The 15994-nt window shown below is 45.9% G+C and overlaps 1 protein-coding gene across 1 annotated transcript; it reads right to left on the reverse strand.

Annotated features, from left to right (window-relative positions):
* Positions 1-8208: 8208 nt before the first annotated feature.
* Positions 8209-12995, reverse strand: LOC143768584 (protein kinase C delta type-like). Its single transcript, XM_077257224.1, has 6 exons — positions 12736-12995; positions 11665-11915; positions 11408-11470; positions 10689-11240; positions 10519-10562; positions 8209-9606 (listed from the first exon to the last, which is right to left on the reverse strand). Exons 1-5 carry the CDS (start codon positions 12964-12966, stop codon positions 10538-10540), a joined length of 1122 nt encoding a protein of 373 aa, XP_077113339.1. The 5' UTR covers positions 12967-12995; the 3' UTR covers positions 8209-9606; positions 10519-10537.
* Between the last annotated feature and the right edge of the window lie 2999 nt (positions 12996-15994).

The raw sequence follows: 15994 nt of genomic DNA on the forward strand, positions 1-15994 counted from the left end.
CCTGGTCAGAGAAACTCCTTAGTGCAATCAGACGTACCATAGCTCCCCATAGTGGCGGAGCCACAGTACTGCAACAACCAGGACTCTGGGGTGCTGCACTACAATCTCTGCGCACGGTGACATCAGCGCCATTTTCAGAGGTGAAGCTTTCGCTGAGACTCCACTTTGGTCTTGGAAGTGCGAGCTAGTTTGTGTCATACATCTAGTGCTTTACTTCTACAGCTTTGTATTCATATTTGGGCACCATAACATCTGTGCTATCAGAGAACTTAGTTCTCATTTTCTATCTTTCCATCATCTCAGCCCCTGAAAACGAAGCCATGACTACCCGGGAGCTGCATCGGCTTATTGCTGACATTAAGACATGGGTGAGCTGACCAGAAAATGAGGGTAAATGAGAGAATATTCCCCCTTATAGGAGGTTTTCTGGGAGATTTCCCTGGGGTAAGAGGCTTCAGGACACTCAGTGCATCCTCCACCTTCCCATTCATATTCCTTGGGGGCGGTGTTAGTTACAGTCTGGTCCCACCCCTGCTTTGCGGTGTTGCAAGGTTTATTTAGCTCAAATATTAATCAATTTTAGCTCCTCTCCCTAAACCCTAAAGTAACAGCATGTTCTATCCCTTTGTCCCAAAAGTGTTTTTTTTTTTTATCAAATTTTGTATTATTAATTATAGTAAATGTTATTTCTTTATAGGTCAGGTCATGACTGTCCATCAATTGAGATCTTCTCAATGTGATCAGAGAAGACCAACTCCTACTGATGGACACCAATCAGACATCACTGCTGTCACTGTGAGAGGGAGACAGGCCAGAACTCCTCTGCGGCAAAGAGGACTAAAGAGATGGGAAAGAAGCCACTCTCCACTTAGACCGGTCCCTGTAGAGTCCTCCAGAGAAACATCAGAGAGTGGAAGGGATGACAGTGGATCCTCAGACACCGCCACTGAGTTTGAGTTCAGACGGCCATTTCCCGTTCCACCCAATCGAAGACCCAGGGAGTTTCCAGCTGCAAGTGGATCTCCAGTACAATTACAGCAGGAAAGCCGTATATTCAACATCATCCTTCAGCGTCAGAGAATGGGAGTGATGACGCCTCCGTCACAGATACGGCCACCACCACCTGCACAGTATCATCTGCTGCAGGAAAGGCAGCAGACGTGGCGAGAGCAGCAAATTAGGAACCTCCCAACAAGAGCTGTAACATCTCAGGAGGAGGCCGAGTCGTGTGTCATCTGCATGACGGAGTATGAGAGCGGAGAGGACGTCACAGTGCTTCCATGCGACCATTGTATCCATCAGGGTTGTATCTCCACCTGGCTCAGCTCCAACCTTCGGTGCCCCCTGTGTCGCAAACATTGCTTCCTTCTAAAATTCAAAGGAACATCTTAACGCTTCAAGGAAGGAGCTAAGTGTTTGTCAGTGACACTAGAAGAGTCCATCTTGTGCTTCAGGCCAGGTAAGAGAGAACTTATGGATAATAACTATATTGTTGTCAAATGCCTAAACAATAATTCCCCTTTACTTCTATTCTGTCTTTTCTTTAGTTTACCATCAGCTTTGGCTAACATCGTACCAAGCATAAAGGGCTCCTCACCTACTGTATTCTCACCCATCCCTTGTAGATTGTGAGCCTTCGCGGGCAGGGTCCTCTCTCCTCCTGTACCAGTTTTGACTTGTATTGTCTAAGAATATTGTACTTGTTTTTATTATGCATATGGAGCGCCCCCACAGTCGCAGGGCCGAGGGGTACGACGGTTGCGAAGTGTGGCAAAGCATCGCAAAGCGACGCTAATGCAAAGCAATGGAGAAAAAACGCATCCTGCAAGCACTTTTGCAGGATGCGTTTTTTCTACAAAACGACGCATAGCGACGTGCAGTGCACGATGCTAGTGTGAAAGTAGCCTAAGAGTTACTGTGTCCGCCTCAGGGGTTTCTATATGACTGGTTGGCAGGGATTTTATTGTTACGTTTATTATTTTTTGCTTTTCTTTGTTACACTTTTATTCTCTCTTCTATTTCTTTTATGATGTGTGACTTTGTGCTATATGTGCAGACGGATGAATTGTATCAACTCCAAATCTGTTTTTAAAGTGAAAATATTAAATATTCTATATTCTATACTGTATACAAGGACAATAAATAGTTCGATGTTCCCATTTTAATACAATAAATGTGTCCCTTATGTTTGTACAGGAGCCATTTAAAGGGAACCTGTCAGCAGTTTTTGAGCCTATGAAGAAATGCCAGCACCTTTATGTGCTCCTGTGCTGCATCCCACAGACGTGTCTATCAGCTCCTGACTCCCCCTGCATACCACAAAAATACCATTTGATATGATCCCTGCTCTGTATGTAAATGAGGGTGGTCTGGTACGATGGTCGTCCTCGCTGCGACGTCTGGGTCAGGTTCAGCTGCACATGGGACGAGTAGTGTAGGGGGCTCCCGGGGCAGGGTGGCCCATTTGCACTACAGGTTGCTCAGATAATGTGGTCGTTCCATTTTTTACTTATGTAGATTTTGTCTCTCTCTAGTCCTGCACAGGGGCCCTTCACAGTCAGTGTCCGCCCCTGTGTATGACAGCACACTGCATAGACATTGAGAACACTAATTACCCCCAGTACTATCCCCTGGCCACAGGGGGGCACCATTTCCCCTTTTACTCCTTCACAGACTCTTGTTGGAACTTCTATACAGGAGATATATACACTGCTCAAACAAAATAAAGGGAACACTAAAATCCCACATCCTAGATATCACTGAATGAAATATTCCAGTTGTAAATCTTTATTCACTACATAGTGGAATGTGTTGAGAACAATAAAATCTAAAAATGATCAATGTAAATCACAACTAATATCCCACGGAGGTCTGGAGTTGGAATGAACGCTCAAAATCAAAGTGGAAAATGAAGTTGCAGGCTGATCCAACTTCAGTGGAAATGCCTCAAGACAAGGAAATGATGCTCAGTAGTGTTTGTGGCCTCCACGTGCCTGTATGATATCCCTACAATGCCTGGACATGCTCCTGATGAGGCGGTTGATGGTCTCTTGAGTGATCTCCTCTCAGACCTGGAGTAAAGCATGCACCAACTCATGGACTGTCTGTGGATGTTGCGAGTCATGATGTCCCAGATGTGTTCAATCGGATTCATGTCTGGGGAACGGGCGGGCCAGTCCACAGCTTCCATGCCTTCATCTTGCAGGAACTGCTGACACACTCCAACCACATGAGGTCTGGCATTGTCCTGCATTAGGAGGAACCCAGGGCCAACCGCACCAGCATATGGTCTCACAAGGGGTCTGACGATCTCATCTCGGTACCTAATGGCTGTCAGGCTACATCTGGCAGGTGCATGGAGGGCTATGCGGCCCTCCAAAGAAATGCCTCCCTACACCATTACTGACCCACTGCCAAACCGGTCATGCTGAAGGATGTTGCAGGCAGCAGATCGCTCTCCACGGTGTCTCCAGACTCTGTCACTTCTGTCACATGTGCTCAGTGTGAACCTGCTTTCATCTGTGAAGTGGCGAATTTGAAAATCCTGGTATTCTGTGGCAAATGCCACATGTCCTGCACGGTGTTGGGCTGTGAGCACAACCCCCATCTGTGGACGTCGGGCACTCAGACCATTCTCATGGAGTCGGTTTCTAACCATTTGTGTGCACATTTGTTGCATGCTGGAGGTCATTTTGCAGGGCTCTGGCAGTGCTCCTCCTGTTCTTCCTTGCCTAAAGGAGGAGCTAGCAGTCATGCTGCTGGGTTGTTGCCCTCCTACAGCCCCCTCCACATCTCCTGGTGTACTGGCCTGTCTCCTGGCAGCACCTCCAGCCTTTGGACACTACACTGATAGACACAGCAAACCTTCTTGCCACAGCTTGCATTGATGTGCCATCCTGGATGAGCTGCACTACCTGAGCCACTTGTGTGGGTTGTAGAGTCTGTCTCTTGCTACCAGCACAACCATCATTCAAAAGTGACCAAAACATCAGCCAGAAAGCATTGGTACCGAGATGTGGTCTGTGGTCCCCACCTGCAGAACCACTCCTTTATTGAGGGTGTCTTGATAATTGCCAATAATTTCCATCTGTTGTCTATTCCATTTGCACAACAGCATGTGAAATTGATTGTCAATCAGTGCTGCTTCCTAAGTGGACAGTTTGATTTCACAGAAGTTTGATTTACTTGGAGTTAGATTCTGTTGTTAAGTGTTCCCTTTATTTTTATCATCAGTGTACAATCAGCTGCTTTACATGTGCAGTTATTTCTAGCATGTATCCCCTGGCTTTCCCAACTTATCTCTCCCTGTGCTACTGGAGCGGCCCCCAGACGCAGGACGGCGGGGTACTCGGTACCGGGTCTATCGGTTCTGAGGATGTCACGGTGGCCTGACCCGGTCCGTGGTCCTGCTAAGGGGTGCCCAATAAAAGGTGTAGGTGGTAGTGTAGGTCGCAGTAAATAACGAGGACACAGGGTTGCAGTCTCTTTACCTCTTTACTGAAGGCTTCAGCATCCACAATCCAGAGCACTGCTAACAGGGCTGGCTGAGACCAACCGGTCCGAAGGCACATCCAGAGTTCCCTTTGCAGGTGGAAATCAGTGCCTACCTACTAGCGCCTGGGTGTTGTAGTACTTCCCTGCTGAGCACCATGGGATAGTCCTCACAACTGTCGTGTATGTTTCTGTTCTTTCTCTCCGTCCCCCAGATGATATGGATAGGACGCACCCGTATAACGGGGTAGGCCTGGAGCTATTTTATAGGGACCCTAGAGACGCCCCTCTCCCACAATTGCCTCCGTTGTCTTCATTGGGTGATTTAGGTGAGGCAGCCAACCTAAAATTAACTGCCCTGCCGTTGGTTTGAAGTAATGCGTGGAGCCTAATACTTCCTCGGCGTTCCGGCCACCGGCTACGCGCCTCAGTAGGATGTTGGATGTTGCCGATCTCGGGGCACGACTCCTACTGGTTCTATCGCCTTTGTGCTGTGATCTCGTTTCTCACTTCTCCACAATATACTTTGCTTCGTGTCCTTTCTTAAGATGCCGCCGCAATGAAGTGCAGGCGCGGCTCCGTAACGATCTGTCCTTTTCGCTAGGCCTCTGCCAGGATCCCACCCCTGACAGGGACCCCCCTGGATCATCCCAAGCAACCTCTTCTCTCACAAGGTGTTACCTGGGCAAAACCCAGTCAGCTTCTCTCTAACTTCCTATCCAGCCCCCAGTTTTACCAGAGTGTGAGGAGTGGCCTAATACATAGAACCCTTTGCTCCCCCTGGTGGCCGGAGTGTGAAGTGTAGTGTGTGACTGTGATACCTGGTCAGGTGAACTCCTTCAGTGCCATCAGACGTACCATCACTCCCCTTAGTGGCGGAGCATCAGTACTGCAACGACCAGGACTCTGGGGCGCTGCACTACTATCACTTACACTTTAGCACTGTATATTTGGATACCCTGACTTGTGCCCTATATTTGCCCACTTTGATGTTGCCATAATATACTTCTTTTTGTATATATTTATTACCTGGCTCTCATTTTTTTTCTACTTTACTTCCTCTTTTAAATAACATCTTTTATTGTATGACTCCTATGATTTAATTCCATCTGATTTCTGATCAGAGAGAAGGTCCTCTGTAAGTCGCGATCTGTAACTGTGCTGTGATCTGTTATATGTTCTGTAGGGCTGGTATCTACCACTGACCATATGGCGGTAATATCAGTGTTGGTCTTTTTATAGAGATTATCTTCAGTAACAGCGCGGTCATCTGCTGAGGTTCTCCTCCACTATTAGGGTGCATCACTCAGTTGTAATCAAGGTTACCTGGTTAGGGGCCCACTCAGAAGTTTCGCCCCCATGAACCAAAACCCTAGCTACACCTCTGGATCTAGGTGCCTAGCGATGCCCCTGATGGCGGCCATATTGGTTGTCAGACTATATTCCCTGATACAGATCCCTAGGAAATGACTCAGTAACTGCTCCTATCACGTCTGTCGCTGTGGACGCCGCTCTACAGAGGATTCTCCTTCTTCATGAATGTTCTCTGGAGGATCTGATCACAGGGCGTCCATGATATTGGTTCCTGACTGCAAGTGGGCAGCATTGTAGCAGAATCACATCCCCCACTGCGCCGCCTCCAGTGTATCCAGTCCAGGCAATGCTCTGTGAGCTGACTAGTTCCCAGCTGCACTGACGCACTGTATCAAACCCTCTCCTCTATTATATGACAATTATCTGGTTTAGGAAATCAATTCTTCTCTGTCCTGTTAGGAAATTCTGAGGTAATAGAGGACGGAGCGGCTCAGTGTTCTCATTTATTAGCGGAAATGGAGAAACGCCCCAACGTCTCCTGCTCCAGACCTGACACTCCCAGGAATCAGAGCAATTAGCTGATTTATCCCCATCTCCTATATAATTGTCACGGATATTCATTGGTCGCGGCCTCTGTCTGTCATGGAAATCCAAGTCACTGATTGGTCGCGGCAAAACGGCCACGACCAATCAGCGACGGGCACAGTCCGGCGGAAAAATGGCCGCTCCTTCCTCCCCGCAGTCAGTGCCCGCTCCATAATCCCCTCCACTCAGCGCTCACACAGAGTTAATGGCAGCAGTAACGGACCGCGTTATGCCGCGGTGTACTGCACTCCGTTACCGCTGCTATTAACCCTGTGTGACCAACTTTTTACTATTGATGCTGCCTATGCGGCATCAATAGTTAAAAGATCTAATGTTAAAAATAATTAAAAAAAATAAAAAATCGTTATATACTCACCGTCCATCGGCCCCCGGATCAGGAACAGGCCTTTCCCGCTCCTTGCGACGCTCCGGTGACCGCTCCATGCATTGCGGTCTCGCAAGATGATGACGTAGCGGTCTCGTGAGACCGCTACGTCATCATCTCGTGAGACCGCAATGCACTCTTGGGACCAGAGCGTGCGAGGAGCGTCGGTAACTGCTTCGCCTGGATCCGGGGCCAACGGAAGGTGAGTCTATAACTATTTTTTATTTTATTTTTTTTTAACAGGGATATGATGCCCACACTGCTATATACTGCGTGGGCTGTGCAATATACTACGTGGGCTGTGCAATATAATACGTGGGCTGTGCAATATAATACGTGGGCTGCTATATACTACATGGCCTGTGCAATATACTACGTGGGCTGTGCAATGTACTGCGTGGGCTGTGCTATATACTACGTGGGCTGTGCTATATACTACGTGGGCTGTGCGATATACTATGTGGGCTGTGCAAAATAATACGTGGGCTGTGCAATATACTACGTGGCCTGTGCTATACACTATGTGGCCTGTGTTATACACTACATGGCCTGTGCTATACACTACGTGGCCTGTGTTATACACTACGTGGGCTGTGTTATACGCTACGTGGGCTGTGTTATATACTGCGTGCGTGGGCTGTTATATACTACGTGAGCTGTGTTATATGCTACGTGGGCTGTTATAAACTACGTGGCTGTGTTATATGCTATGTGGGCTGTTATACACTCTGTGGGCTGTGCTATATACTACGTGGCTGTGCTATATACTCCGTGGGCTGTGCTATATACTTCGTGGGCTGTGCTATATACTACCTGGCTGTGCTATATAATATGTGGCTGTGCTATTTACTACGTGGCTGTGCCATACACTTCATGGCCTGTTATATACTACATGGCCGGCCGTGAACAATCAGCGACAGGTGCAGTCCGGCTGCAAATTGGCGTGGGATTTGAACCACGCTTCGCTAATTGGTCGCGGCCGGCTGAATCCTATGTATTCAATGTATTATTCTAAAATCTTCATAAATAAACTACATACATATTCTAGAATACCCGATGCGTTAGAATCGGGCTACCATCTAGTAGGATATAACAATATCGGGGCTCATCCAGCTTTATCTCATGTGTGACAGTGATCCCCAAACTCCAGTCCTCACGGCCCCAACACATCATGGTGTCAGGATTTCCTTCATTTTGCACCGGAGATGGAATTATTATTGAGGCCTCAGAAGCTGCCGCAGGTTCTCTCCCCCGAGAAATACGAAGGAAATCCTGACACCATGATGTGTTGGGGCCGTGAGGCCTGGAGTGTGGGGGACACTGCTGTATGCGCCCACAAGACATAGGGGGCAGTATAATAATGACTACATGGCCGAGCAATGGAGTAAAGACAACACAAAGGTATAAGGGGTAAAAAGAAGATTTTATTTATAAATGAGCTTATTATATATGATATATTATGTATATGTGTAAATTATTCATCTATCAGACTAAACCTATTTATGGGCCGTGTTGGTCCAAAGGAAGGCGAAAACCCCCTGTGAGGAATCGGCCAATTATCCTCATATCAGGGGGGAAAATTCCTTCCTGACCCCAAATAAAGTATGGCGGTCAGAATAAATCCCAGGATCAAGGGCTGATACCGAACAGATGAGATTAAAGTAAAAAAAAAAAAGGTATATTTATTTTTTGTAACTAACTTACTGCATATATATATATTAATTAACATGTTTGCACTAATTTATGTCTATATTTGGCTTAACTAACATTTTTTTAAACTAATAAATATTTTGTTATTAATTATTATTATTCTTTATTTTAATGTTGCTAATTTTGTACCTTTTTTCTTATGTTCTGAAATTGTGCACTTACTTATTAACCTATACAATAAATGTATTTATCAGCCGTGTTGATCCAGAGGAAGGCGAAAACCCCCTGTGAGGAATAAGCCAATTGTCCTCATGTCAGGGGGGAAAATTCCTTCCTGACCCCAAATATGGCGATCAGAATGAATCCCAAGATCAAAGGCCGATACCTAACCTGTGTAATGTACCTAACCTGCGTAATGTACCTAACCTGTGTAATGTACCTAACGTGTGTAATGTACCTGTCATGTGAAAAAATATATTTTATTTACTTGGTCTAATTATTGTTTATATTCGTAGGATCTATTTTTTATGTTAAACTGAGATATTTTTAATTTTTTATAACTTTTTTCTTATGCTACTAGTGTGTGACTCTACTTATTAATCTATTATATTAAACCTATTTAAGGCCGTGTAGATCCAGAGGAAGGCGAAAACCCCCTATGAGGAATGGGCCAATTGTCCTCATATTAGGGGGAAAAATTCCTTCCTGACCCCAAATATGGCGATCAGATTAAATCCCAGGATCAGAAGCCGATCTATGTCCTACATCTATGTGCTGATATGTACTGTGCTGTGTGTGTGCCTGTACTGATGATGTAGTGTGGGTGATGTGTGATGGGTGCGATACTTACCAGGCCTGTGCTAAGGTGAGTTCAGGGATAATGGCCGCTCCTTACATGCTGCTGCTCAGCGGCCCCAGGACTGAAAGGTGCGACTATTGTTCCTGAACTCACCAGATGGAAATTTAGCACAGGCCGCTCCTGGGGTAGAAGATCTTCGGGCTGGAGGGATGTTAGATGCCAGCCCAGGAGGTCAAGGGTCTGGGGCAGCAATGGCAGTGGTCCGGCATGAAGATGGTATAGAGAGATGATGTTGAAGGGCAGCCGAGGTGACGTACAGCAGCAGAGACATGAGGCACGGGTCGGGAGACATGAAGTTCTGGGCAGTTGGCACGGGATCATCCTGCAAGACATAAGAGGAAGATAGTAAGGCCATGTTCACACTTTGCGGTTTTTACCGCGGCGATTTTGATGCTGCGGGTCCGCAGCAGTTTCCATAGCGTTTCCATTTACATGTAAACCCTATGGAAACCGCAAACCGCTGTGCACATGCTGCGGGAAAAAAACGCGCAGAAACGCAGCGGTTTAAAACCCGCAGCATGTCACTTCTTTGTGCAGAATCGCTGCGATTCTGCACCCATAGGAATGCATTGAACCGCTTACTTCCCGCATGGGGCTGTGCCCACGTTGCGGGAAGTAAGCGGTTAATGTGCGGGTGGTACCCGGGGTGGAGGAGAGGAGACTCTCCTCCAGGCCCTGGGAACCATATTTGGGGTAAAAAAAAGAATAAAAATAAAAAATAATGCTATACTCACCTCTCAGCGCTGCACGCGGCCGGCCGGTCAGAGTTGCTGTGCGAACAGGACCTGCGGTGACGTCGCGGTCACATGACCTTGATGATGCCCGGGTCACATGACCGTGACGTCACGAAGGTCCTTCTCGGCACAGCATCTTTGGAACCGGAGCGCTGCGTGCAGCGCCGAGGAGATCCGGACATCGGAGGGTGAGTATAACCAATTTTTATTATTTTTAACATTACTATTGATGCTGCATATTGCTGCATATGCAGCATCAATAGTACAGGAGTAATCCCGCAGCGGAAACCGCGGAACAAACCGCGATAAATCTGCAGGGATAACGGTTTTGCCCTGCAGATTTATCAATTCCGCTGCGGGAGAACATGGCCTAAATCTTCTATCTACCGGATCTTCTGTTACATTAGGGGAATGGTCTTTATAATGAACCATTCCACTATATAGCATCAGATGCAATGTACTGACATAATAGGTGTCCTGTGTGTACATCGGTCACTCACCAGATGGTCATGGATTCTTTCACAGTCCAGATCTTTTCATCCACCTAAGAAAAATAGAAACATAAAGTCACTGTCAGATAAAGTGAAAAAAGGCAAGATGGATGATGATGATTATCATAGTGGGAGAACAGCACCCGATGAGTGTTATCCCCAAAGGAGGAGATACTTACCGGGCCCAGCTTGGTGACCCGTACGTAAATCCAGCCACAGGGTGAAGGACTATATGCTCCGGCCACTGCAGATGGTGGTTCTCCAGAACTGGCCTGAATGGTGTAAATGGTGGCTCAACTCTCCTTTCCTCCAGATCCTCCCAGCCGATGGTGGTAAAGAATCGATGTTCTCGGATGTTCCCGCTCACACCCAGGCGTGTCTGAGGGTCTTTGCGCAGCAGCTTCTTGATGAGATGTTTCACGTCAGCATCAAGCCAAGTTGGAAATTTTGGCTTCTCGTTGATGATGGCTTTGAAAGCCATTTGCTTGATGGGGCCGTTGTAAAATGGGTATCGTCCTGCTGCCATCCTGGACACCACGATCCCCAGGCTCCACCAGTCCACTGCTGCGCCGTATCGTTTTCTGCGATGCACCTCAGGGGCCATGTAATGGAAAGTGCCCGTCACTCCAGAGATGTTTTTGGAGGAGGTGACGCCATCTTGGGCAAGCCCAAGGTCGATGATACGGATGTGGCCATCTGCATCCAACATGATGTTATGCGGCTTTATGTCACTGCAATGAAAGAAGAAAACAAAATAAGAAATCTGTCCAGTGATACAAGAGATGGAAAATGGGTCACTAGAAGATAAGGTAGAATAGGCGGCAGGACACCAGGAAAGCCGGGGGCCATATCTACAGCATGTAAAGGGGGCAGAGAGAAGGAGGAAAGTTCTGCTTACCGGTGGACGATGTTGTGTCCGTGGAGGAACTGGAGGCCACATACCATCTCTGCTGTGTAGAATCTGATGGAGAGAACAGAGTGCAGAATCAATGTCATGAAATCCTTCTCTGGCAATCCCCAAATACCATGGCACCCCACCTCCTGCTTCTAGCACCCTAAATATATGCCCTGCCAGTGCTCCCGTAGCTGCACCCCAACCTCAGGTTTTTTCCCTTTCTCTTAGTTCTCTTTTAAGTTCATTTTACCCTTTCTCACCTCACATTGCCAATGTTCAGGCAGCCGCACATCCTGATCAAATCCTCCAGGCTGCCACCGGACAGGTACTCCATGATGAAATATGCCCTGTGCTGAGACTGGTGTGCGGCATAGAGGTGGCATAGGAATGGGCAGTCTCTGGCCGCCAGGAGTGTCCGCCGCTCTCTCAAGATGGTGTCCTCATTGTCCCTTTTGGTGATCATTTTGACGGCCACGTTGATGTTACTGCCGGGGACAGATGCCAGAACCACCTGAAAAACACAAATGGAGAATACTTAGAAGGTGTCTGCATTTTATAGTGCACAAGGCAGATGTGAAAACTGAGTGATCGCTCAGTCTGCTGGTGACCCGGACCATGTAGAGGAGCAGATCTATCTATCAGCACAATGCACTGCCAGCTCCATCAATGTGCTATGGAGAGGTCTTAATGAATATTCGTCATTTCTATCTGATAAATCAATAATATACATGAAAATAAACAATTTTGTAATACATTTTATTGCTTTCTCTGCCAGGACTGATTTTCAATTTTCAAACTTCTCTATTTCCATATAAAATCTACATTCAATAAAGACAGACTGTTACATTACTGAGAGGAGATGACAGTTGGTGCTGATAATATTCTATGTAAGAGGGATGGGGGAGGAGGAGGGAGGAGTTTTGCATTTAGCCCCTCCACTCTACATAGAGTACTATCAGCACCAACTGTCATGATTTCATTTGGCATTAGTTTGATTCAAATATCCTTGTCTATCTAGATTCATTAAAAACACAGAGACAAATGAATATACAATATGGCAGCCTGATAGGAGCCAATATTGACAGTGACATGAAAAACAACAATGTCCCCTGCCCTCTACAGCTGTGACCCCCGAGTTCTACCCTCCAGTATACAAGAATACCAGGTTATAGCAGCACTAGCCCTAACTATGGTGATGTCTTACACCTCATCTCACAGAAGGACACTACAATGAGCAATAACAAAGCAAGACATGGCTGATAACAGAGAACAATACATGGGGATATAATAAAAACAGCTTTCAAATAAATAAAAAAATATGTAGGCCTTACTTTGCCAAAGGCGCCTCTACCCAGGACCTGGTGGATGTTGAACCGGCTGATGTTAAGCCTGGCATAGGGGCCGGATGATCCAGGGTCTCCGCTGCATCCAGGTGTTGGCTCCTCCAATGCACTATTGTCTTGTCTCCTTTTCTTCTTTAATCCGGTCACACTGTCCTCTTCTCTCTTCCGCTTCTCCTCGCTCCTCTTCTCGCTCACTTCTCCTCGTCCAGTAGTCGCCATTCTCAGTAATCTCTTCCCGCCTGTAGACCTCGGTCCAATCACTTCAGCCGACAGTTGAAAGTAAACGGCAGTTGGTCGTGTGCAGGTGACCAGAGGTCAGAGGTAACGGAACCCTCAGGTGGCTCCTGCCAGGCAGCGGCTCCTGGCCCTGCTCTGCCCTGTACACTGTGATGTGGGCATCATGGGTGACAGTTTAGGGTCCAGAGGAACGGCAGAGAACTTCATGGTGACTGTTAGTGTTTTTCTTAAATATATTCCCATATACATCAGGAATAATAAAATAAAATTATATAAAAAATAATACTATGAATTTACTGGCTCTTCCCTTTCCTATGTAATCCTTCTATATTGTAGAATTTTTTTCTTCTTTATGTCTCATTATAAGATGCCACTTTTTATATGCCGTAGTTATAGATTATTTTTCTATAGCATTAGACACTGTGTGAACAATTATTAGGCAATTTGGATTTTTGGTGATTAATTCTACGGTTGATATCTACGAACTCATATTGACATGGAGAATCATAATGGCAAGTCAGTTTTAGCATTTAATGAATATGGTAAAAAACAGTTGTGGAATTGCATTTTATTTTGCTATTTAACCACACTCTGATTTTTTCCTATTTTCTTATTTTATATGGTAAATCCAATAGTGTCATTCAAAAGTACAATTCATTCCACAAAAAACAAGACCTCACATGACCATATTGACAGAAAGGTTAAAAAGTTATGTCTCTGGGAAGAAGGAGAGCAATAAATGAGAACTCAAAAACGGAAAAACCCAAGGTGGTAAAGGGGTTAATAAACGTAAAATCTGAATCCAAACAACTCTGAGGATAGGAAGAAAAAAAAGGGAACAACACCGCGCACAATCTAAGTGCAGTAGAAACTAGGTGTAAGTTGCACGCTTACAGTATAAAATTGCACTCACCTAGTCAAAGATGAAAAATAAGCATTGAAAGTGGATCCGACAGGAATCTAAGGGGATCGGTCTGCAGCTCGGCCGACTGGGCACACGGAAAAGTCCCTCAGACATCCGTGGTAAAGCCATAGACAGCAAGGAAAATCCCAGTATGTAGCCAGCATTCCCATATGGAGATTCTCATAGATGTTATATATAAATATCTGCTTTATTGAGGTAGTAAAAAATTACAGGACGAGTTTCGACTCCTACCAATGGTAGGAGTCATGAGTAAGACTGCCTAGTGCAGCCGAAATGTGTCGACTGGGTCATGTCGACCATGTAAATTTTTCTTTTGTATCCACCATAGGTGGATGAGCATAGAGCAACTGGGTGAGCTGGAAATAACTTTCTATAAGTAAATAAAATATATATATTTTCCATCTGAATTGTTTATTTTCATCTGTTAAAATAAGAATCATAACGGAACAACTCAATATGTACAAAATATATTTCTGAGGTTTCAAAAATAATATCAGTGACCAATGTTGTAATATAGCCGCCCTTCTATTCAATAAGAGTCATAAGATCCATCCATGGGGCCTGTCAGTTTCTTAATCTGTTGACGAAAAACGTGTCATTATTCTTTAAGGCCTTTAGTGGCACCAAGCAGTGGAGACTTCGATGGTGTGATGGTGCATTGTCCTGCAGAAGTATCATGGTTTTCTTGAAAGATGCAGACTTTCCTGTACCACTGCTTGTAGAAAATGTTTTCTGAAAACTGGCAATAGGTTTGGGAGTTTATTTTGAGTCCATATTCTACCCGAAAATGTCCAACAAGCTCTTCTTTAATAAAACCAGTCCAGTGGAGTACCCACCTCTACCTTGCCACCTGATGAAGACGGTTTACCATCGAAACACATTGTGGGCTTAAGAAATTACTACCTTGTCCTTGTGTTCTTTCCGCTTATTTTAACCGTTTTCTACATTGTCCCACCTCTACCTTGCTGGCTTCTGAGTCGTAGAGGAGGTCTGTGCCCTTACTGATCCAGTCACGGTCCAACCATCTTGTCCATCAAGAGTCACTCATCTCATCAGTCCATAGAACCTTTGTACAATCTGTCTTCAGTTATTTCTTGACCCAGTCTTGACGCTTCCCTTTCTGTGTCTTGCTCAGTGTTGGTCGGGCTTAGCCTTCCTTACCTTGGCCATGTCTCTGATCAGTGAACACTTTGCACTTCTGGGCTCTGGGGAGGTTGCATGTCATGATCTCAATGGCAAGAGAACATAGCATAAGCATATATAGGAACTAGCTCTTGGAAGATGGGAACTGAGCTGACCATGAACTAAACCTAACGCACAACTAGCAGTGGCCGGGTAGCATGCCTACGTTGATTCTAGATGCCCAGCACCAGCCGGAGGACTAAATAAAGCTAGCAGAGGAAAATATTAGTCCTAGCTCACCTCTAGAGAAATACCCCGAAAGGAGACAGAGGCCCCCCACATGTATTGGCGGTGAGTTGAGATGAAATAACAAACGTAGTATGAAAATAGGTTTAGCAAATTTGAGGTCCACTTACTACATAGCAGAAGACAGAAAGGACACTTTCATGGTCAGCTGAAAACCCTATCAAAAACACCATCCAGAAATTACTTTAAAACTCTGGCATTAACTCATAACACCAGAGTGGCAATTCCTGTTCACAAGAGCTTTCCAGACACAGTAACGAAACTACAGCTGTGAACTGGAACAAAAATGCAAAAACAAACATGGACAAGAGTCCAACTTATCTAGTAGTTGTCTAGGAGCAGGAACAAGCACAGAGAGGCTTCTGATAACATTGTTGACCGGCAAGCAACTAACAGAGCAGCAAGGTTATATAGCGACTCCCACATCTTGATGGGAACAGGTGAACAGAGAAGATGAAGACACCAGTTCAATTCCACCAGTAGCCACCGGGGGAGCCCAGAATCCAAATTCACAACAGTACCCCCCCCTCAAGGAGGGGGCACCGAACCCTCACCAGAACCACCAGGGCGATCAGGATGGGCCCTATGAAAGGCACGAACCAGATCGGAGGCATGAACATCAGATGCATTCACCCAAGAATTATCCTCCTGGCCGTA

Source organism: Ranitomeya variabilis, chromosome 4, assembly GCF_051348905.1.
Source record: "Ranitomeya variabilis isolate aRanVar5 chromosome 4, aRanVar5.hap1, whole genome shotgun sequence".
NCBI lineage: Eukaryota > Metazoa > Chordata > Amphibia > Anura > Dendrobatidae > Ranitomeya > Ranitomeya variabilis.